General features: G+C 43.0%; 1 protein-coding gene across 17 annotated transcripts in view; it reads right to left on the bottom strand.

Annotated features, from left to right (window-relative positions):
* Positions 1 to 25361, bottom strand: part of LOC1279132 (neural-cadherin) — a 253380-nt gene that overhangs the window by 142196 nt on the left and 85823 nt on the right. For all 17 annotated transcript variants that reach the window (XM_061661989.1, XM_061661987.1, XM_061661984.1 and 14 more), the window contains exons 10-12: positions 22406 to 22595; positions 8096 to 8278; positions 4830 to 5019 (exon numbers count right to left, since the gene is read on the bottom strand). In XM_061661989.1, the coding sequence (XP_061517973.1) occupies positions 4830 to 5019; positions 8096 to 8278; positions 22406 to 22595 (563 nt within the window). The remainder of the gene's footprint in view (positions 1 to 4829; positions 5020 to 8095; positions 8279 to 22405; positions 22596 to 25361) is intronic.

Below are 25361 nucleotides of genomic sequence, written 5' to 3'. Positions count from 1 at the left end.
TACAACTATTCCACTATTTCTGCCCTGTTGGAAAGCCTGTTCCAATGTTTCTACAGTTTTTAATTCTAAAAAAATATATTGCCTGTTTCATTAATACCACAGTCAAAACATTTCAACCAAACACAACCACTCTACGACTGGTGATCCTCCAGTCCTATTTTCTCATCAAAAACAAACCTCACAGTTGATGAAAACGCAATATCCACCCACTCTAGCCACATTTTCATGGCAACCAAATGAACCAAAACTCCATTTACCGGGGCGGCTTTCTCATAAATCGCTAAAATTCATCACAACAATATCTAGCCTATGTCGCGTCAAACATGGTACAGTGGCACTACTAGTACTGCTACTACTACTACTACTGCTGGGTAGAATGTGTACCTGTCACGGGACAAAATTGATTTATTTAGCCACAAATTGAAATCCGTCCCGGGTCACGACGGCTGTGTCCGACGCGGTGGTGACGGGTGTATGCATATCATATCGAAACTGCGCTTTCCGCATCCTCGCACAAACGATAGGACACACAGCGCACAGCCCCAAAAGGTAACGGTAATGGAAACAACATTCCGACACAAATAAAAACCCCAACCTCAAAATCCTAATCATAATAATTTATGCACCGGGCAACTACCGACCGCCCAGGGGCGGGTAACGGGTTAAAGACAAAGCCATAAATGGGAAGTGATGCAGGAGGGAAAGGTAACACGGGCCGAATATCCGAGACAGACCAACCCATACCCCGCAACGAACGATCGTCGATTTCAATATGATTCGGTTGAAAACCCGGAACAAAACTTTGTCCTTTCGTGGCACGGGGTCGCACCGGGACCTTTCCACTCTTTGCAATGTGTGTGCATGGATGCAGTTTTCTATATGCACGTTTGCTCTGATGGGAACGGATTTGTATGCATACGGTAGGAAAGTTTTATTATTTCACATGAAGTTAGAATAAATATAAAATGTGACTCCGCACTCATCCGTGCATTGGAAAGCTGTGTGTGTGTGTGCGTGTTATCTCGCACGCCCCGTACACACTGAGTCACAATGAAGGGTTGTGGCCACAATGCGATGTTAGTAGAGGTAGGGGCCGGCACCGAACGAGCTACACTTTTTCATGCCTAATCTACAAAAGCACACACATACACGCTCCCTGTGGAATGATTCAAAGAGCCACAAAAGCCACTGTTGCTCTGCGTTCAGCTCGACCGGGAAAAAATCATCTCTAGAAAAAGGAACACACGAAACAGAAACCCGAACGCATCCAGTCGTTGCGGGTCATGAACGGAAGGCGGTGAGACATAAGCCATAACTTCATTTTTAGAGTTTTATGCTATGCAGTGGGGGGTTGACCCTCTTAGAGTGGTCAGTTTTATGCAAAGAGAGCAAGAGATTTCGTTCGACTATAGCGAACGCCTTCTACCTTGAACCTCCAGCTCTGAGTACGGGTCAGAGCCCGCACTGTGCTTCGCAAGAAGAAAAGTTTAAACGCTGCCACAGCTCTGACGAATAGGAGTCGAACACAATAAGCCACGGCTCGGGTCGGCCGTGCTCGGGTCAGGCAAAGCTTTGTTGCTGAACCATAGTAAACTTCAAAAGGTGAAAGGCGTTCATATGCGAAGTGTGCGTTATCTTTGCAGCAAAGGACAAACGAACATACTCAGGCAGGTTTTAAGGACTTGCGGAAATCTTCACCAGTATCAACCGAAGCGTCGCCTCCGCAGCAAGAAGATGTACGCAATAAAACATGGCACCTTCTTTCTTTCAACACGCAAGCGTCTCTCTTTTGTTTTGGCGTGATATAAGAGGTTCCTGTGAACCATATACAGCTGCTACACCGTCCCTGCTTGCTTGTGTGCGTGTGTGGTACATGCAATCAGAACACTTGCTCATAAATCCGCCTGAATTAACAGTGCGAACCTTTGCCATTTATGAATAAAACAAACATTCGTCGCTACAGCAAGCAACCACAGCAAGCTGCCCTCCTAATGCAACGTTCGCCGCCGTATGCTCGCACGGGAACGATAGTAATAAACATGTTAAACATTATCATCCCCCTTAAGCCACACGCACATATGCTGCAACGCGGGCAGAAGGCAGAGAGGTTAGCAAGCTTCCTCAAACGCACTTTCCATCCATGCTGACACTGCTGGCTCGCTTTCACCACTATCCCGCTCGTTGCATGCATGCATGTATGTGGAATTTGATTTTGAATGTTTGCCTTCTGGGGATGAATACACACGCACTCACACACAGACACAAGAGCCTTGTGCTGGGCGGCACATGACTGCAAGCCCCGTGTGTGTATCCCTTGTTGGATGAATCAAGCTCTTCGTGTGTCGCTAGGCAGCAATACTCTTGCCAGCGCTCGGCATTACTTTAAGCCAGCCGGGAACTTGTTTCTCGTTTACCGCCACAGACGACCACCTTATCCTCACATAAACTTGGCAGTGCGATGTGACATAAAAGTTCCGAATTAAATTAAAGAGGCCACTAGGCTCCCGGCAGACGGACCACACAATTTGGATCCGTGTCCGGTACTACGTGTACGATCAATCCAGTAGCCCCATTTCCACACCAACTGAGTGTGCCTGCGGGCAACAAATGGACAAATGTACGGGTTTTGGCCTGAACAGCGTAGGTGTGTGGTGGAGTTTATTTTAAAAGTTATTGGCTGTTCATAACCCATTCCAAATCCGGTTTTGGTAGGCTATTTCCAACCACAAACTTAACCGGACGACACACCTCACCTCAAAATCCATTTCCGGTCCAGCATTGGTGGTTTTTGGTAATGCCGTCGCTTCTCAACTTACTGCTCCGAATATAAGTCGCCCATTCGAAACTGCTTCTAGCTTTATACAAAAAAAAGATGAAAACCTCGACGAAAGAAATGCTAAGGTACCTTCAACCCTTTTCGTTCCATTGCTGGAATCTGTAAGAGGATTTTTGTCCTCAATCTCGTAGATGGAAGCATGCGGTAGACACGCAAGCTTTCGAAGGTTTAAAAAAAAAAACTAATTTCAATCATCACATCGTACCAGGTGCTTGCGACCGTACTGGACACTGATAGGGATTTAATGATTGACCGAAGTTCGCAATTTAACCTACCATTTAATGGGCCTTTTATGGGTCGAAGGTGCGAAAGTGCGACGGTGTACTAAACCCACCGACAAAACCACAAGCCGATTGCCACTCTCTCTTGGGTCAATGTGCGAATGCTCCCATTGAAAAATCCATTTCATTTGAGGTTTACTCAGTTCGCAGTGGCAGATAGGCGGCAAACTTACTTCACCCTACCTGCCCGTGTCCGGTTAGGTGATGGGATTTGCTGTTCCCCTTATGTTGTTCACCCTTGCCCTGTGGGATTAGCGAGTCTAGTACTACTTCGGGCCCGAAGCGGTTCGAACAGCGGAGGCTTGATCAACGATAGATGGAAATGAATTTGCTCGTAACGTTGACAGAGCGATGCTGCATGCTAGAACGCTATCAACGACACTAAAACCACATCAATCATAATTTATCGTCCTTGATTTAGTGTAGTACTAAACCATGTTGTTTAATTGCTTCCAAGAACTGCTCTGCCCGAATACATCGTAGGCTGGCAGTAGAAATTTAATAATCATCTTTAACAAACCCAGAAATGGTTCTCAAAAATCATACCGAAAAAAAAATTAATTAAAGCCCCGCCAATAAAACGGGTTAATAACATCGAAGCACCCTTTAAGGCGACCCTTTTCCATAGCCGAAAGGCACATCAGAGCAGCTCTCGCATTCCGGAAGCGCACGCGTCAATGTTTAGCACGCATTTTTGTCACAGCGCAATATTGCTCCCCGCATAAGCGTAACGAAACCCGGTCTGCATACTATAGAACTGGGCGGAGGAAATCTTTTTCGCAGCTTAGCGTATTGCTTTTTTGTGTCCGATTTACATTCACAACTTTTTGGAGCATGTCTTAATAGAAACAAAAAAAACCAATTCCCCCCCTCCCCCTCCACCCGTGCGTTGCTAAAGAAAGAGTTAAAAAGGTGTCCGCTCATCCGCGTAAAAAAGGGGCCTAGAATTTGTCCTCATTTTATGCCATTTTAAATTTTATTTTCACGACTGTTGCACGCGCCACACCGAGATGATGGTTGCGCTACCGGACGATCGTTGCCCTGCCCAAAAACGCCAAAGTTATTAATTTACAAGTAATGAATATTAAAAAGGGATCGCTAATTGCTTTTCCCTATTTCCGCAGCGTTAATTTTGTGTGCATTGTGGCGGGCGACGAATCAACCATCGTGTAATGCAGTTTTGTTTTTTGGTTTCTTCCATTTAACCGTACTCTTTGTTTCGATCGTGTTTCCTCTACACTATACGCTGTACGGAAGTTGGTTGGCGCTTAATCCGTTTGCCATTGCAGACCCTATTTTTACAACAAATATCTTAGAGCACGTGCGTATGCTGGAATGTCGGTTGCTATCATCATTTATATAGCACGTGCCTATGACGTAAGGTAAGCACAACGCAATTCGTCGTGAAACGTGTAAATATTTCGTATAACAAAAAAAAAAACTCTCACACATAACTTACCCTGTAGCGAACATTTTTGTTTGGAATCAACGAGTAAAAGGTTGCCAAAAAAACCCCGGCTACTTGCCCTTTGCAGAATGGTTGGTATAAGCTACGCCCGTAGCGTCAATAATCAATTCAGCATCGTAGCAGCGTAGCGTCGGGAGCGCCAAAAATGTGGCACCCAATCACCAAAAACCGATAGAGCGGGACGACGAAACAAATGGCAAAAAGAAAAATACAAACCATGCGATGTGTACGTCAAGCGACTTACCTGAATTGGGCTGCTGATTGCTATTAGGCCGGGCGGATGGTGCTCCGTCACGTGCTTCGACTTCCAGAGCGTAGGCACCCTGCTTCTCACGATCGAACACAACTTTGGTGAATATTTCGCCGCTCTGCAGGTTGATTTCGAAGAAATCCTTGCCCTCGTTTCGAGGCGAATCGACGATGTAGTAGTATACCTGCAATTAAACACAAAAATGCATGAAATACCCACGAGAGACATACACACACACACTCACGAGCACAGCGCATCGAGAGCAATTAACATTAATCGGTGGTGCATTCGGCGGCACAGGCTGTGTCTTCTTTTCGCCCAGAAGTGTGCATTAAGCGCCACTACTCCCTGCCCGTAATTACACAGCATCGATCGAACGCAATGGCACGGAAGGAGAGCCCATTTTCGATGAGTGCTGGAGAAGCGCAGTGAATTCACTTCATAGCTTCCCATCCGTAACGAACCTTCCGAGAAATGGTTTTCAACTGCACTTACAAACCTCTGCTATGCAAAAAAAAGTTACACCAAACATAACACGAGTACGACGCTTTCGGGGCAGTAATCTCGCTCTCATTACGATCTTTCGTTTGCCTCCACCGACCGACCGTGCACAACTTTTAGCTTCATTCTAATTAGAAAACATCGAACCTTTTTATAATTGAATCCCTTAGGGTCCTCGAGCTCGGTATGCCGCCGATGCCCGAACCTCCGACCAAAGATCAGCCGATGTTAAAACGCCTCACTAGTGAGCTTTACCGCTTTACCGAGCGGTTTCATGGCGACGGTGTCGGATCGTTTGCAATAATTACCAAAAGCGATCCTCGAGGGTGCAATTAAAAATTTTCAATCGACAACTTTTGCATCTTAATTCACACGAAAAGCACATTACTCTTGTGCCGGAGCCGTGGTCTGGGTAGGAAATCTAATCATCTGAAGTGTGTAACAACACGCTGAGGGTTCAAAACCCCTTACATCCCGCTCAATGGCCAAATGCCAAGAGTTCATTAGCACCTTGTTGATTGGTGGTGGGCACTTCAGTCTAACGATAATAGACTACCGGCGTTGGTGCACGGGTTTGTAGGAAAGGAAGCTCCATAACGATATTAAACTCGAGCAAAAAAGGAAACAAACTTGTTTTGTTACTTAAGGTAAATCACAAACGTGAAACAATCTCTCTAAATCTTTCTTTGTAAAGGCGCTGTGATTTGTAAGTTTAAAACCACTTCAAATTCAACATAATTTGGAATTTGATGCTAAACCCTTAGTCATATTTTTTTCAACCCGCCAGTGTTCCTGTTCGGTTTCAAATTATCACAGTCAGTAGAATAAAATATAAATAACCAATAATTCAATCCAGCACGTCAGTGTCAATAACTGGCATTATGCCTAATAAGCTATCCTTACCGTTACGAAAAATGCAACGATATTCAACAGTAGACCCGTATTCAATAATCGATTTCGATCACAAATGTACGAACGGTACTTTCGTGAAATGAATATGCGCCGAAAGTTAGCGAAGGCACGTATGGACACTTCACACATCCGGCCACATATGGCTACTTCCTTGTACCTCTTGGGCAAAATATTTCCAAAAAAGCAAAAAATCCACTCTACTCTGGAAGAAAATCTTGCTACCAAACATTGGATACTCTTCGAAAATCCCATCTTACGCACCTAAACAACTTTGCCTACACCCACAGCACGGGTTTATCAGATCATCTTTTGGTTTTCGTGGTTGAAACAAGTTAATGTCCGGGAGTGCTACTCCCGTTTTCTCGTTTCACGCAACCCTCACGCAAGATCGGCACACCGGAAAAGCGGCTCCAGAGAAAATGAATATTTCATAATCCTTATTGGGGGGCAAAAAGTGAATGACCGGTGAAATGGAAAAGCCAAAGCTTCGAAAAAGGATCGAAACTGACAGGGATGATGTTGGTGGCGATGGTGGCGGTGATGGGGGTTTGGGGGTCAGCCTTACTGGCGGCCGATTAAGCCTGTGCGGTCAGTCGAACAGCACCGGAGAAAGGGTATATACAGCGTGCGTGCGTCTGTCTATGTGCGTGTGTATGCGCGCCTATGTTCTGGTCGAGCCAACTCACAAATGTCGAGTTGCGTTGTACACAGTTCATAAACACGCCCGCCCATTCGAACGGCCTACAAGAAGTCGGCTTAATGCAGTCGGAAAAGCAAAGAAAAAAATGTTGAACAGCTCCTACCATCTTTCCAAAACAACCCCTTCAGCTTTATAGGGAACACACACATACACACACACACCGTGTACAAGAGGAGTTCGACAGAAAAACAAGCACGAATTGGCACTTCTCGGAATCTCGGATCGAATTCGTCGCTTGCATTATCATGAAACAACATCCATTTTGCCGAACTCTTTTCGATGGTCGCTACCACCAGAACGACCATCACCACCGCAGCAATATAAAACCATGAAAAGACAACCAGGGCGTTTCCGGAAACAGCCCCAAACCTACCCCCGCCATTCCTTACCGCATAGCTCCCACCGCTACCCTCTAACAGCGAAGCGGAATTCAAGATTAAATAATCAAATGGAAAGTTATTTGCGATAAAAGACTTTTCTCCGTCGTCGTTCGGGAAAACTGGCGAGAGGTTGAGCCAACCGCATGCTAAGCCGATGTCGCGCCGACCACGCTCCCGATGTAAGCCGGCTGGCTACCGGCGGGAAGACGGGGCCAGCCCGTTGTTGCGGTTGAGAAATGTAAAAGAGTTTCGCGAATGGGCCACCACTGTTTGTTTGGTCGCTAAAATATTTCTCAAAAATAAGCAAGATTTGCTATATTTGTTTTTCAATATTTTTTGTATGTATTTGGAGCTTTGAAACGGATTAAACCCCGCTAAGCACGATGTAGATTAAGAATGGTTTTTATTGCTTTTTCTGAAAAGAGTATTTTGTGTGCCGAAGAAAACGCGAAAGAATGGTATAGATTATTCAATTCCAAATCCTTTTCTCGTGGTTTTTTTTTTATAACAGGCACACATGTGTACAATGTTGTTTCCCGTACGTTAATATTTCCATCTTTTATTTAGACGCTAGGAATAGAAAGCTATTGCGAAACAGATGCACCATGGAATGCATTCTTGACAACAATGAGAGGCACACCCAAGTAGAAACAATTGCTAAACCAAACAATCCCCCATAAAAAATCTCATTTCTCCCTTCCATTCGATCCGATGTCACTTTTAAATTCATACTGTACCCATCAATTCTTGTAGCAGCCTCAACTCACCTGATTGTTCGGGAAGGTACCGTCCTTATCGATTGCATTCACCTGTGTCACCTTCGTACCGATCGGTTCGCCCTCGAGGACGGTTTCCTGTTCACGTTCGGTAAACAGCGGTATTTCGTCGTTTACATCCTCTAATTGTATGTAAACCGTCGCTTCCGATGCAAGTTGCTGGGCGCCGTTGTTCTGCACGGGTGTGTGAATGTCCAATACCAATGCGATTCAACCGATGATGATTATGTGGAACGGTGAATATTGAGCATGTTTTTTTTATTGTTTTTGTTTTGCGGCACGGGAAAACATCACCAAGCCGCAGACAGACCGCAGGATGAAACGGAAAAACGAGAAAAACAAAATGTTAGCAAAGCAGTAAAGTCACTGTACGTCAGCAGTAGTCAGCCATGTAGGCGTGCTGTGAAAGAAATGAAGAATGTGAAGCAAAATGAGCATTAATTTGATGATGTTCGACATAAATTTTAAATTTTGTGCACCGTACCGATTCCGTGCCATCTTGGTTTGGATGTGTTTTGCCTGCTATCCTTTCATGCTGTGGTGCAAAGCACACAAATGTACCCAAACCTGTACCCTGCCGCTAGTAAAGAAGGTAGTATGCAAATTGTTTGCCGCATTCCAGCGGCGTACCGGTTGTGAGGTGAATAATAAGACAAAGCTGCACATTCATAATCTTTGCCATACACGCGACCAAAACGAAGACTTTCCAATCACATTATTTGCTGGAAGGAAATTGGGCAGAAAGAACGAAGGACGAACAGACGTAGACGAGGTAGCGAAAAATGAACCCGAGACAACTTCTGTGCTACTTGCGTGCAGCGGGCCGACGGTTGGGAACAGTAATGATAGCAATCCATTTATTCATGCCACCGGCAACCGTCATCCCTGTTGTGTTGTTACCGGTGGTTCGTGGAATCGCTGACATTGTGTACCGCCGCACAACGATGATACTAAAATGTGAAATTACTCGCAATTATTTTTATGCGTTTCGCCACGTTTTATGCATGTGCAGGGACAAACCGTGTGCATAATGTTACTGCTATCCATTGTTCTACGACTGTCGGGGCAAAAAGGACAATAAAACACGTATGCAGATCAGCGAACGAGTATATTTTACGATGGCGAGTTAAAATAGAAACACAAGCGTGCAGTATGAAGGGGTCACGAATTATCCTGCTTCAAAGGATTGCTAAACCTGGTTGGAAGTAGTAAAGTTAGGAAGGAATAATTGTTCCTCTGTTTACTCTTAACGTTGGGAAAAGATCACAACACACAATAAATGAATGCATGTGAATCATATTATGAGGGATACATTAGCATTCCTCGTGCGATGAATCGTTTAGAATTAAGGTCGACGAAAGTTTACGTTAGTCTTCACAACCAATTGTTATGACAATATTTATTGCGTCACATTTTATTTTTATTAATATTTATTAGGTTATGAATTATTCTTCAATCCTAAACATTAATTCATTCAAAGAGTGCCACAATTCGAAACAATGAACAATTCATGTGCCTGATCCACTACGAAATAGTACTATTTATGTCTTTTTTGCAAAAATAAATGCTGAAGGTCAATGCAAGGGCTACGGGGTTGGTTTCCTTTTCTTTCCCTTTATAATTTTGAAGACCAGTGAAGCATTAAATATGATCAATCTTTCAATCTCGCCACCTTGTCACGGTAACACTGAAATATTGCTCAACCAGCACACACACAGCAAAGCATCCATCTATCTAGGCCCCCAAAACTGCTTCCCCACCGAACAGCGCACCATAAATACATTAAAGCATAAACTTTGGCAACCGTTTTTGTTTTATGAACGTTTCATGATCACACAAACACATTCCCTTCGCTCTCGTGGCTATCTTCCAAATAATAATAATATCTATATTCCTCAACACACTACCACACACATCATACGCCCTTGTGCACGATTGTGTATAAAACCGAAAACTTTTGCAATCACCAAACGGCACGCGATAATACCGCTGCTGCTGCCCGGCACATTCCAAACAATTTGATCCTATTAAAACTGCCATCAAAAGTGTTTGAAGCTTTTAATCGCCGCTTTAAGAAAACTGTTTCCTCCGCTTCCCTCTCAATCATCTTTCCCGCCCTCGGGAACGTCGTTACATCCAATGCGCCCACCGCGCTGACGTTCAATTGAAACAAAGACGTAACTTTTTCGCCTCCAGTCTTTGAAACGTAGCTTCCTGGTTGCGCTGAGAATGGTTCTGCTCCAAGCAGCTTCCCTTCTCTTCCGTAGCTCCGACCGCAGCACATCCCCCTTTTAAAATCGATCATTTCATTGCGTTTTAGTGACCCATTCCGCGCGACTCTAGCCATTTACTATCAATCATGGCAATCGTTGGACCGACGAAGATGCTTTCTCCCCAGTGGGCGATAAACCTTTTCACTACCGTGCGAAAGAGCGCTCTTTATTTTTACTCTCGTCCCAAGATGATACACCTTCGGGTACAAGGGTACGAAGAAGAAAGAAATTAAATTACGCTACTCCCGTGCGGCCCAGCGAGACACTAACGAACGTAACGAAATGGGAGTAAAGAGTCCCGCTGCTGCGGCAGATAAAGCATTGGCGCTATTTAGTAATGGCTTTTCTGCCAACAATTTGCAACGATTCCACTTTTCCCGAGTGTTGCAACGAGTGCTCTGCTCGCTGCATCAAACTTTGTCTTCATTTTGCTACGTCAGCGAACCGTCGCATGCTTCTACTGCTGGTGTTGCTACTCCTTCCAGCAGATCCAATCTCAACCGTCGAACGATGCAACGCACGTTTGCCTGTGTTACAAAATGATACAGATAAACAAGTTAAGTAATCATCCGTTCAGTTAACATGATTTCTGCACACACTGCTGGGAGGTTAAATTTCAAGCTCAGTTTCTTACAAGCTCTGCATCTTCACTAAAGACAAGAAAGGTTGCTTGCGGCAAAAATGTCCGCGGTTCATGTTCTGTCCCCGAGACGACGGGGCGCACACATCGATGGGTCGATATCATACACAAATCGCCTCCGGTGCTTCTATCCACTAGTCACAGCATCCTGTGTTAAGCTGCGAGTACACGTCTAGACGAGCAGAGACTCGTTAAAAGCTCTACATCAACCATACCTTCGGCCTTACCGCTTCGAGCTAGCATGATCATACTTTCCTCGGTACACATTATGCTTCCTCACTCTCAACACGGTTCGCCGCATAATCACAGATGACCCAGTTTGCGGAACTGAAAGTATAATCTATCATCGAACTGGCCATCATCCTACAAACACACACACACACACACACACACACACACACACACACACACACACACACACACACACACACACACACACACACACACACACACAACGAACACCATCAACATGCACAGAGGGCACGCGTTAGGTGCTGTACACGCTTACATTGTCACACTTTTTCGTTTCTCTTGTGTTTCTTTCTACCGTAAGCAAGGAGGCTAGTGTCATACCGGTAAGCAACATAAAGCGTGGCACCGGCACAACTCGCACAATTTATCGCATAATTTTGTCCTTTATTATAATAAAATATCGTTTTGCTGGCAAAATGGCCAATCATTTTTAATGCCATTATCTTCAGCATCTTCTGCTTCGCTGCTCGAGAGACGTTCCACTCCTTGCTAAGCTACTGGGAAAGTCAAGGCCCGATTACATTATTTGTTTTTTGCTTATGATTGGAACGCTGCTGTCTTTAGTAAACTCATTCACGCCTGTACTTGCACACCGAAAGATTACACTAACGATGCACCGAATGCTCTCGCAAGGTGCAATCCTTAAGCCAGATCTAACTGGAATTTATTTGCAGAATAAATATAAAGGTTTATAAATCTAAAACAAAGTGCTAGTAAACTGACGTTAGTTCTATGTTCATTTTAGTAACTGGAGCGAATTGAACCTTTATTAAATCGGATTACGACACCTGTTATGTCTTTGGCTGAATCATTTCTATCGCGCAGCACTGAGTATTTCTATAATATCCGTAGCAAATCCAATTCACCGAACTGGACCGGGCAAGCAAAATGTATATGTGTATGTGTGCACCATTCATATCCGAGCTTTTGTAAGCCGCTTAACTATGCCAAATAATTATTTTCCCTAGCAGGAAAATTCCATTTGTTCCGTTCCCGAGTGCTGCGTGTCTCGCCGAGAAAATGAAATGAGAGTAAAAACACCACACAAAAAAAACAATCCTCAGTGAAACAAGCAGGGCTCATTAGCTTACATTCTGCGCCTCAGCTACACGATTCCCAATTAGAGAGCGAAAGATATCACGGGACAGCAATTCTTATTCAATGCTTGCGCAAATGCAAAACGTGGCCACCGCCTGTCGCATTAATGGTAGCACCGCACACTGAAACTTTGTCCGATAAATGGAAGCTAAAATTTTGTTTCAAAATTTCCTTCCATTGTGTTCCGAATTACATGCAAAAGGCAGCCCATAGGAAAGCTTCCAGCGAGACAGACACGAGCAGGTTAGTGTCAGTTTTATTTATTCTTGAGCTAACAAAAAATCCACTCATTTTCATAGCGACGTTGCCGTTCGGTGGCTTTTTCTGTGCCACACAAAATTAACACTTTCGGGTACGGGTCGTGTGAGTATGACTTCAAAGAATTTGCGTTCCCAACTGGGCCCTACCTCCACGTGTGCTGAAACATGCACATCCCCTATGGAGAGAGGAACTCTTCCCATACAGCTGGAAGGAACAATCCCACATTATCGCAGCAGCAAAGTCGTCCTCATCAACGACTTCTCTCTCACCGGAGTTGGCTGCTAGCTTTTGCGCTTCCTAGCTAACACCTTCTATTGCTCATTCCCTTTGCCCCATTTCTCTCACTCTATATCTCTCTATTTCTCTCTATCTCTCTTGCTCTCACTTGTTTCAGATGCAGTTTTCCATTTTCCGGCCAAAGCTGCAAGAGATAAATAGATTATAGCTTCCGGAATATCTATGTCGCCCGATTTCGTATTAATTTATGAAAATGTAATTTATATGCAAATTTTCCTACACAGCACAAACCCACACACACACAAACACATACACATACCGAAGTCGTGACAAAAGTGCATCGAATGGATTATTATTAGATTGCATTAGGCGGGAGCAGGTTGAAACCCTGGATGTGGTAGGATCATGGATAGCGATCGCTCGTGCCGATGCATTGTACTGCGCCTTCAACTGTGAATGCGTGTCTGGAGAGGTACCGTCACTGCCCATCCCCATGATGCATCCCCTTTGACCATTGGAAGGGTGTAATAAGTAGAATTTTCGACGGCGGCGTAGATAATCCCACTTGGCGACTATCCACTGCCATCCCATCAATGGGACTGTCCGGGTGGGCTTATGATACAGCCCAGAAGGTTTCGAGTCATTAGACCGTAATTCCAGCTGGAATCGCGAATCCTGGATTGGCAGACAATTTTCCAACGTGCCCAGCGGCATGGGTTTAACAGTGAACTTAAAAAAGTAGATCTCCGTGCTGCACTTCTTAGAATACTCCGATTGAGCGTATTGGTAATGAACAGGATGCTTCGCCGTCATCCATCCCATAATATTTCGCTGCTCGAAATACTGTACGGAAAATTGCAATTTTGTAATAAGCTTTTTTGTTGTGCATTTTACGTTCAGAAAGTTGCCTGCGATTGAAACGAGGGAAAGGTTAGATATTTTTTGCACTGCCCTTTTGCTTATTTGCTCGTTTCACTGAGTAGCTGCTTGTCTATGGTGTACAAGCATGTCCAAGGTAAGGACGGAAGGAATAGTGATGGTTGTCGTGTTGCATATACTTTACATTGCATGGCAGGACACATTCTTCAGCAGTACCCTGCACGGACCAGAAGTCTGACGCCAGTGCAACTTTCGCTGTGATGGAAAGATAAAATACTTCTCATCACCATAATCACCACACCCTTCAGCGAAGTTAGCCACAGTACGCAGGACCCACCTGACAAGGGATGGAATATTTTCTCGACCTAAAAGGTAACCCCGTTGTTGTGATCCATACACACACATACACCCACACATGGAGAAGGTGGTAATGGATCTTTGTTTTCTGCACCAAGTGATCCAGTGTGTCGTCCGGGAGCTGGACGATTTGGCTGTGCTGTGTAACGTCGCCCGACCACAGGTGTTTATAATATGCTGCTGCATTCATCAAGGGATGCAAGTTGCGGAAAGGGGCAAGGCAAGTGTGTACCGGTATGTGTTGCGATGGAAGGTTAATGGATCACCTTCACCGCTGGTTAGTTCAGTGACATTTGCCATATCAGCAGTCTGAGTGGGGTTTGCCTTGATTTTTTGCTCCGTCCTCAAGGTTTTGATGAATTTCTGGTCGGATGCATTTTTCAAAGCGAAACGAGAAATGGTACATTGCTGCAACGCATTCGTATGCAATTCTGCCAAAAAGGTCTGCAATATTAAAACCTACAATGTAGCCACTGTGGTACGTTGGAGATTAAAATTAGGGCGGTGGTAGTGCTGTGAATATTGCAATATCTACAAACTAGCCCAAATGCGAAAAACCATTGCACTGTATGCTGCAACATCAGTCCAATTAGTAGCTTTATGTTGCTAGTAACAATGGTAAAGTTGTGGTTATTTCATTTGGTGTGGTACTTGCCGGTTGTTTCAATGAAATTTGGCTTAACCATGATGTTGACGACCAAGAAGCTGCTGACAAACAATCTGATGAAAATGTTATAAAACCCGTGTTTGTTCGTACATACAATTTCGCATGTTTCTTTTGATACTTTGTGGTCGGTAACTATGTGCGTTTAAGTTATGCATATTTTAAGTGGATTTTTGAAATTATTTGCTCAGCATCTCCGTCGATGCTCCACAATATTGGCATACTTTGAACTCGTACCAAATCGATTAGATCATCTTAGGAAATGGAAACAATTCATTGTCTTTTTAAATGATTCAATTGATGGATTTATTCTTCGACAATTAGGACAACAAATATTTACCTAATCGATGCTTATACGCTAAACATTGTCGAAAGTAAGTTAATAATTCAATAACATGGAACATAGAATTGGGTATGCGCATTGTTTATTCCCCATTTCAAAGGAAGAAAAAATAATAAAGATCGCTTTGACGGACAACACATCTCTCCGCTATCCATTATCCATCTATTCTCCAGACATCATTACTGAGTACATTAAATTATACTAAAGTGATCTCGAATGTTGCAATAACACATTATTTACGATATATGGAGTGCATTATCAACAAACTGACGAAACCCCGTAGCGGTGTATCTGTCCCTAGACGTTAGTGCAAAAATTCATCTTCATCATTGATATTGTTTTTTTTTGTTACTTTACCACAAAACAGTCGCAACGACTCGAGCACAGTTCGGGTGTGCCTGTCGTCTACGGCTGTTTGCTACTGCGCGATAAACAACTGGAAGAATGGTTTGCCTTCCTTCATTCACCATGACCGGTCTGCAGCGTAAAAGTGTCATCTTTTGGTGGAAAATACATCGAATTGAAGTTGCTTCCGTGCCCTTTATAACTGTTATGTGGCATGTTTTAGGTGGAACGAACAGAACAAAACGACCAACCACCCGTTACCATTGTTTTGTCACTTTATATGCTACCTCGAGAGGGTAGCCGCGTTCGCCTTGCCATATGTTGTGCACGAGAAAAATCGCTTCTATTTCGAGGTATCATTTTATTTGCTCTAACGCGGCCAGATCCAAATGTCGCTCCCACTGCACTGTCGCAGAGGGCGTGTGGATTGCGGTGAACAGATTTTTATGTTCTGTACCGCAACATGCCACACATCCGCCATTTCCATGCTACACTTTTTCCGCACTTTAAAACTCAATTCCAGGGTCATGTGTGGCTCTTTTTGCTGGCTTTGATTGGGCTAACAGCAATGTTTCTGGCATGTTGGTGGCAGTTTCAACCCAAAAGAAGCAGATGGAGGGAAACCAAGCGCGGGTGCAAAGTTTTAGCAGTCAACATACCGGAACGACACACCCTCACCATCCTCCTGCTTACAATACCCAACAGGTTTGTTGGCTTTCGCGTGTAGTACTTTTACGCTGCTAATGGAGTAACTTTTCATAGAATACCACAAATCAATTTCGTAAAATTACTCCCCAGCGACAGTCGCATCCACCGCAAAACAAATATTTGGCTCTACGCCGGGAAGAAAAAAAAGTACAGTTGTGCGTCAGGGCCCTACACAGCCTCTCGCACACACATACCACTCCTAACGTGCTGGCAACGCTTCGAAACGAACTTGAAACGCTGCTTTAAAATGGTATACCAAAGAAAACCAAAACACCCCACAGCTGAATCTCTTCGCATTCTGCGGCTAATCAAAACTTAATCACGACACACCACGGTGGCGCCAAATTAATGGAGCGTTTGGTTAATTTGTTTTCAGTGCGTCGCTCTCAAACACTTCTTCTGCGTTTGAAACGGGGGAACTGCCTGAATGCACGCATATAATAAACGCCATTGCGTTGCCATTTTTCCAACCACAACACCCGTCGCCGAAATTGCGGACGAAGCCCGTGCCGGAGGCGAAAGGACGATTTGTTGAATCGCAAACGGATTTGATGCTACATTAATCTTTGCCCCGGGAGCAAGGCAAAGAGGACTTTCGCTAGCACTTTTACATTCTTTTCACTTTATTGGTCCCTGTCTGTTAGGAAATTATTTTCCCACGCCGAAGCAAACAGAAATCAAGCGCTGTTTGAATGAGTTTCTTACCGATGCCTCTGCACAAGAGGCTGTATATGATTTCCTATCCGCTTGATTGGCGCCCTCCCTATCGTGCCTCCATAACGCAGATGGAGCGAGGGACTACAGTTCAACTTTTTCCGCCTAAAATCATTTTATTTTGAGCGTATTTTGCGCTTATGTTGGCTGTGTGTATGTGCGCTTCATCATGCTTACTTTTGTACGCTGTTTTGTTCGCGCGCTCCCTTCCGAGTTGTTTTCTATTTTTCCTTTCGTTTGAGCATTTGTGTATCACCACCCACATCCCGATACGATAAATCTATTTCACGCTTGTGAAAATCATTTTCATAAATTATGCCCAAATAGTACATGCATATTTATAGCGCCAAAGTTTCGTAATTAATAATCAATTTATTTCGCAAATCGCAAAAACACACACACAGAGTAGCACGCGTAACAGTTTATGGGTAGGTTTTGGGGTGGAACAAGCGAAAATTTGCGTACATCTTTTGCTCGGAGAAAAGTTACCGGAGCGTGAAACTGTGTTTTTTTTTATTTAGATAAGAGATAAGATTTATTCATTATTACTTAATTGGAACAATATATGATGGATTATTGTACATTTTTCCACAATATATCAATGGAAGAAAAATCTGAGTAAATTACAACTTTTGCAGAACTCAATACGAATACGAGCTGGTGACGCCCAATTAGGTTTGTTCTCTTTCAAAACACTTTTATACAATAATTCCTAAAGTGGTCCCTAATGCCTATCAGTGGGCACAACACAATTGATAGTGGGCGATATGAAGGAAACAGTCCATAGATGGGTGTTGGTGTTAGTGACTAGAGAGCGATCGAAATTGGTAAATTTCTTACGACTTATTGCTAAGAGTGTCTGGCAAAACGTATTGCTGGTTTGTCACGTTTTATTAGTATTGAGTTGATTACTCGATTGCATTATTTGAAGTCAACATATTGAAATCTGATGTCTACATCCACATCGGTCCAAATAATTTTTATTTATTGAAACGATGATGACAAGAAGATGATGGATGTTTTCATATTATTTTTACGAATTCAGCCAAGTGTCACAACGTTTTCTTACTTTGTTTTGTCCATTCGGCCTAGATCTCAAAGTAATAAAGATGAGATATTTATTTACGATGGTAAGAGCCACATAGCACATATTGAACCACTAGGCTGAATAATATATCTTTAAGCGAAGGCGGATTAACCACTACACAAACTAAGCGGCCTCGTGGTGTCCCGAGGTCTCGAGCGGCTTCGAGTTAGGCAAGCAACCTTCCGATCACTAGCAAATTGTTTTCTCCATCCTTCTTCCGCTCCAATTACCTGCTCGACAATGTAGCAAGGCCTACATTCTTTGCTTTTAATGAGTTATTGAATACCCATACGTGTACGGTCCATACGGGGCTTGATCCCATAACGGATATGTTTTGAAGTCGTGCGAGTTGATGACTGTATCACCAACATTTATTGCGTAAAAAAATGGGAACCACTGGATTAAACATTCCGAACCTTTTTGATAACTGTTTTGTGCAAATTGATAACACGACTAATAGTATAAAAGCTTTCGCAAAGACCAACGAAAAAATCACGCAGAGTAATTATTATTCAAACAAACTAATTATCCTATCTGCTTGAAATCACATGAACAATAACAAAAGAAGGATTAAACATGAAATCAACACAAAAGTAAAATAAAACAATTCGAAAAGAAAATATCATTCCATTTAGGCTGCCAAGGTACTGCTAGCTACTGTCCACAGCTGTACTCACACCCACACTTTCTCCTCCTTTCTCCCAAATCTGGCGGGTAATACCATAAGAAGAAGGGAGAATGGTTTCAAAAAGTTCGCGTAGGAAAAATCGTCCGTCTGTCTGCAGCAAAATTTAAGCAAACGACATCCGTTATAGCACACGCCCAACATATCTGCAGCCCTAATTAAAAGTTTCTGCGCAAATCCATGCCCGCTACAGATGGAACCCGAATGATTTTTTCCTCCCCGCAGGAAAGCAGAAAGACTGTGCTGTGGGTGTTCTAAAAAAGCACACGGAGCAAAACGAGATAGAAGCAAAAAGAAACAAGATCGCTGATCAACGAGCGAATGAACTTTTGCCTTGCGTCAGCTGTACTATACTGGCGTCATGCACCATCCGAGGACCAGCGCCAACCACCTCTTCATCTCCAACATTGATCACATCAATTTCGAAAGAAATTGGAATCGAGTGGGCAACAACTTGAATTCTCGTTCCTAGTGGCTCACGAATTAAACACGTCTTTATCGGCGAACTTTCCTAGCGTCTGTAGAGCCGGCTGTTCCTTCTCCCTTGCTAGCGCACGGTATTATGAGGATGAAACCACCAACTTTATCGGCAGTAGAGCAACCACTATATGATAGAAAGGGCTGGAACTAACGATATAGAGGAGCAAAAGAGACCAGACGGCAACCGGGAACTAAAAACGAGCCCAATGATCTTGACACTATTTTCCTCCGAAGAGTTAAGTGTACACTTGTGCACTACCTCTTGCGAGGGGCATTCGGGATGCGAGAAGTGTGCTAACAATCGCCTCAGAAGATCAGCGAAACGGGAAAAATGATTTTTGTGCGATATGAAGGGTGCTTCTTTGACTTCCCACGGCAACCATTCTGCCTTCCAGGCACAAGGGTGGCAGCACTGGTTTATGGTGCAAGCGTGAGTAAACTGCACCGAACGAGGACTATAGGACCGATTTTCCAATGTAGCAACAAAAAAAGAGGGCGCAAGTGTATTCCTCTCAAGCCTATCGCGGAACTGACAGCGACCCGGTAGCTGGAAACCTAAAATTGAGTCTATCCCTTTCAACTGTTAGTTCCAAACTAACCAACAAAAAAAATATACCCTACCAGATAGCTCCCAAATCCATGGAAAAGCCCTCAAGAGTCATTGATTGTGTGTGTCTGTTTTTTTACTCGTAATTGAAACGCTCCTTTTGTGCAACGAACTTGCTCAGTGATGCTCGGAAGCGCACTACCAACCAACCAACCAACCATCCACTGGCTATTTGTGTTAAAAGGCTTTTCGAACGCGGTGCTGTATTTTGGGGCGGCTGGAGGGACAATCCAAATAAAAACTGTTTCTAACATGCACCCCCAAAAGTGCAGGCCCAACTATTTCCACATTTTCTCCTCTGTCGCCTCCTACTCCTGAGACTCTACTCGTGCGTTGCGAGTGGTAAGTTCTTCGCTCGCGAGTTGTAGCGTGGGCACAATGGCGACTTCCGTCCAATCTGCCACATCCGGTTCTTCAAATATTCTTTCACACTTTTATTTCACTCCCTCCACCCACACACTATCAACTTCACATTTTCGGGTCGGTTGATCGTAAAAGTAGAAATAGGCGCTGGAACTCATTCGGGCGCATTCTGATCGCCCACGACGAAAATCCCATTTACGAGGAGCATGAAGGAGGGAGGCATAAAAACCAGTCGCCAATTCGCAACTAGGCACGTTCCGACCATTGCGTTTCAGGATGCCAGTTTTAGTTTTTTAAATCGCGTTCTACTTTTTTTCTCCATGCTCTTTTTCTCCTCGCATACTACTTTCAAAGGGAAAGGATCGAGATTTCTCCCTTATTTGCAAATAAATTCGTTTCACGCGCTTTTTCTGTTCCCCGATCGTGCTTACACCAATTCACACAAAGGTATAATAGAAAGAGAGATTGAGTTCGTACCATAAAATCTTGCAAATTCACACCAAATGTAAAAAATGGAACCGGAATGGATAGATTTGCATTTGAAACGGCTTTTTGGCCGGGTGAGGATAGCTGCGTGAAAAAATGGTTACAAAAATTAAGCACAATTCTCGACTGGCTAAGAGAGACACCGAATGCATTCCGCTACCCTTCTCCGCTCTGTTCACCCAACTATGAGCAATGGGCACGAAATGAAAAATCTGTAACATAAAGCTTGCCACCACCGTACTTCGCTCGCAATGCTTAACTTACTTTTCTGCTCAATGCACCCAGTCGGAGACTCTGGCGAGGCAACACGCGTAAACAAAAAAAAAAACACGCACACACACACTAAGTCACACCTTTATCTCACAGCAAGCACCGAAAGTGGAAAAGCGGCCAAAAAGTTAATTTATTCAAATTCAAAGTTTTGACTCGCCGTTTTTCATCTTGCCGCTCGAATGGCGTGCCGGCCGTGACGCTAAACTTTGCCTCGATTTCAACATTCCTTAACCTTCAGAGAAGGCCCTGCTTCCTTGCACATGCTATTCGCCTGTGCGTACCAATACTGGGAAGAGGTGCAAAAAAAAAAAACTTGATAACGAGGATCATCCGCCGGAACGCACTCGCGCACACTTTCGCGAACAAAGTTAGTTGCCATTTTCATTCATAACGCACAGTTTGCGTGCGGAAACTTTTGCTATGGCTGTTTTGCGCGCCATAGCTTTCTGCTGTTTGATTTTTTTCTGTGTGTGTGTTATAAAAAAAAAGTATGGGGGTAAGTTGTGCGATTAAGATAGGAAGTTGTTGGGGGGTGCAATAACTTCAAACCAGCTGATACCCAGTAGACGTAGATGTTGAAACGAAAATGATCGAATTGTCGATAAAAATCGCAAGCAAATTATTTGCTCATGCTATCGTTTTTCAGCTCACTTAATGGATGATACAGTTGGATTAGAGCTAATAGTACAGCTTTTTGTGTATTTGTTTTTTTAATATATTATGTTGCCGTGTTTTGTTTCTGTTACGTGATGGGCAATGGAATTTAAAACAGATGATTCATTTTCTCAAAAAAATTAAGACATTTAAAGATACTGGAAAATTGAATCCTCGGAATATAATGTAACAAATGTGGCACTATTTGATCAGTTTACCTTCATACCTTTTTACTTTCTATTGCTATACGTTTTGTAAACATTAATATGTTTTAATTAAATTAATTAATTTAAAAAATTTATAAATAAAAAAGTGCAAAACCAAAAACTTGCACAATTAATACAGAATCCATTTTTCGACTAGATTGCTTGTCAATCGACCTCAAAACACATGGCACAAAATTGGCCAAGCAAAACGAAGGCAGACCTACCAGATCCAGCTGTATCATCAATTTCATGACCCCATGGTATGTGACAAATATTTCAAATTCTAAAACATCGCCGTTGGATGGCTCGTGCGGATGATTTATGGCAGTTGTTGTATTAGAATTACATAATTTAAAAAGGGAAAAGTACATTTTTATTCATCTTCATCATAAGCGTCTTTCAATATGCTTTGGCCCACACAAATTTGATTTATTTAAAGTTCTATCACAGTTCTCTCAAGTGTACACTCTCTGCAGTGTGTTTTCTAAACTTAAAAACAAAGGTGTCATTGATCATATAGACAATGTAACAGCGGTTTAGTACATATGCTGGAATTGTCGTAATTGTATAATTAAAACATTCATTGAAAAACAGTAAATACACGTTTATGTCGAACATCATCGCATGTGAAAAAAACAACAACAAAAACTGTAAACTTATACTGTATAAGACTAGTACATTTCACTTACCTCAACACGGACGGTCAAATTGTACTCCTTGATCGTTTCAAAGTCCAGCGGATGGTTCACCTTGATGTCGGCCCACGTATCGCCGTTGTCCGGTCTTTGCTGCAGATAGAACGTGTGCAGCTTGTTCGTCTGTGCGGTCGAGCCGGGCATAAGCCGATAGAATACCGTCGGATTACCCTCAATGCCCGAGCTGCCCGTACGTGCACAGAGCATTTTCACCGAATAGTTACGAACACGACGACCGCGTTTGTGGCAATGAAAATGTGAACAAAAAATATATCAGAAAATCGTTCCTCGGAAACCCGTTGCCTGCAGACACTACTTAAAGATAGGTTCTACCATTACTAGTTAGTATTTGTTAAAGGTGCAACAACATAAAAAATGCAAACACATAAAGAAAAACTTGCTGTAAATAAAAATTCGTACACACACCAAACACGCAAAGTGAGATAAAGAAGCTAGAGCTGTTTTTTTGTTGTGCTCTAGAGCTTCATTTTTCTCCGAAATTAGGAACATTCTTCAAACCAGCCCATGTGGATGTGCCCGAGCGCGCGCGCGTTTGTCCTTCTGCGAAAGGGAACATCTTTTTTCCGATTTTTTGAGCTATCGGTTCCAATTAGCGAAAGGTACCATTTAAACAAGCACCAGACTTTCTCCCTTTTCGTCAAACTTGTACGCCGGGGATGGAAAAATGAGATTTTTTGTTTGTTTCTATTTCGGAACGTACGAGGGTGTTGAATTTCTACAATTCGTTGCAAAAACAAGGAAACATTTTTTTGTGTACAGTTTATGTCGCTCTGAAAAAGCATAAAAAAGCATAAAGGATCGAGAGCGCATCGACAGGGCTTGGTTGATGAATGTATCTTGCAGCACGATGGATAAAGTATTCCTTGCCCACGCCTCAAAACAAGTCCCGGCAAACGTGGGCAACGGAAACCCGTGAAGAAAGGGATGAATTTGAAGAATGAAATGATAACTACTGCTTTCTATGCAAAGGTACAATTAAGAGAAAAAATAACCTATAAGGCATATCTCCTTCTTAACCCAGTCACGCCTTTGACGGTTAGAATTTCATTTCAAATTTGAAGCGTAACTATTTTAAACACCATCATTTTCTTTTGTTATTTTAAATCTATGCAAACATAAATGAAGAATTATATCAATTATGGAAATGAACGCATTTGTCTATTTATATAAAAATCTGGACAAAATTCAAATTCCCAGATGAAGACGCCCTTTTTTCGTTGCAGAATTAAACTAAATGTTTTAGATATATATTTTATAAATAATATAATATAATATAAATAATATAGATATTAAAGCATTAATGTAACTACAGTTGATCGTTATCTTTTCAAAACTATTCAATTTACTCCTAAAATCAGCTCTTGAATGCAGTCGGCGATGATGTTGTTTTTTTACAAAACAGGTTAAACCAAACGAATGATGATAAGCTTTGCTGTTGATGGAAAAATGCTTACACTTGAGTGCTAACCATCGCTAAGGTTAAGTCAAAAAAAATCCTTTGCACAATCTGTGCATCGCACCGTCGTGTTAATACAACCCAATGAAAGCTAACCTCGGTGACAAAGCCAACACTAAGCTGGACCCTTTAAGATAGGGGTTTATATACGACCGTTCGACGCTCACACAATAAGCAGCAACTCTAGTGCAGGAAGAACAGGGACAAAACAGGGAATGTATCCGCCAGCATTTTCACAAAAATATACAAAATTAAAAAAAAAAAACCTTTGAATTTTCCTCACACCGCTCGTTTGTGTACAAGTAAGTTTTTCTCGCCTTTCGTGACAAAGGAAGCGGGAGGCAAAACATCGGAAACCCAGACGCTGCGTCTGTCTCAGGACAACCATGTCGTCGCCACCCATCATGTGACGTGTAAAATGCAAACGAGACGAGTGGTAATGAGAAAGAATAGCCAAATGTGGGCGACAAGAAAAGCCCGAGCAGCAACACAAAACCATACGAAACGATTCCTCCTTTTCCTGTATAAATAATAACGATCAGGGAAGGATGAAAAAGAAGGAACCAGCAGGCACACGGGATGAAACACACGGTGAACAAACGTGTAAAAAAATGGCTTGCACGAAAGACACTCTTGCCGTTTACTTTACCGTCGTACAGCCTACATATGCTGCCGCTGCGGAGATAAAGCCAATCGTCCCCACATTCCCCCGGATGAGATTTACTTACAAACTTTCCATTATGTTCATTCCGTAGCTCTGCATATTCCGCCAGAAAGGGTGAATGGGGGCTTTTTATTTCTGCTAAAGGAGTTTGTTGCCGCACAAAAAAGGACCGCGCGCATTTTGAAACAGGAGAACTAGAGGGAAGCAAATTCACAGAGCCGACACCCTTCGTGAGGGAAAAAAATGCACACACTCACACAAACGTATATTTTATAGCCGAGGTGATTCTTTCAATTTAATACAACACACACACACACATCCAAATACATAAATACAACATTTTACAAGAAAATTTTAAGCAGCGAAATAAAGTTCCAGTGTTTGTATGCGCCCAGCACGCGACCAAAAAGTTTGGTCAACAAAAGTTTTGCTCCGGGAAAGATTCTCTACACTTCTAGGAAGCTTCCATTTCGCTACCCAGGCCAGGTTGGCTAGACAGAGCAGTGAAAGAAACCCCTTGCTTATTTTCTACAACTTAATAGCCAAACCTAGGGCTGAGCATTTTGGAACAGTATTTTCCAAGAAACAAATCCGGCCACATTCAACGGATACACGAGGGTGGCGGATTTTGGTGAAAGTGAATAGAAAACTTCCTAGCATGGGGTTTATCCAACTCGCCCTTCTCTCCCTTTCTCTAAAATGAGTAAAAATGGAATCCATGCAACCCTTTCTTCCTTCTTATGAATTATTCAACCGTACAACAGGCACTGCCGCACAGCGAAAGTTGCGATGCGCGACAACCTTTACAA

The sequence above is a fragment of the Anopheles gambiae genome, chromosome 3 (genome assembly GCF_943734735.2).
Source record: "Anopheles gambiae chromosome 3, idAnoGambNW_F1_1, whole genome shotgun sequence".
In the NCBI taxonomy this organism is placed as follows: Eukaryota; Metazoa; Arthropoda; class Insecta; order Diptera; family Culicidae; genus Anopheles; species Anopheles gambiae.
This window is presented reverse-complemented; position numbering and strand designations above follow the sequence as displayed.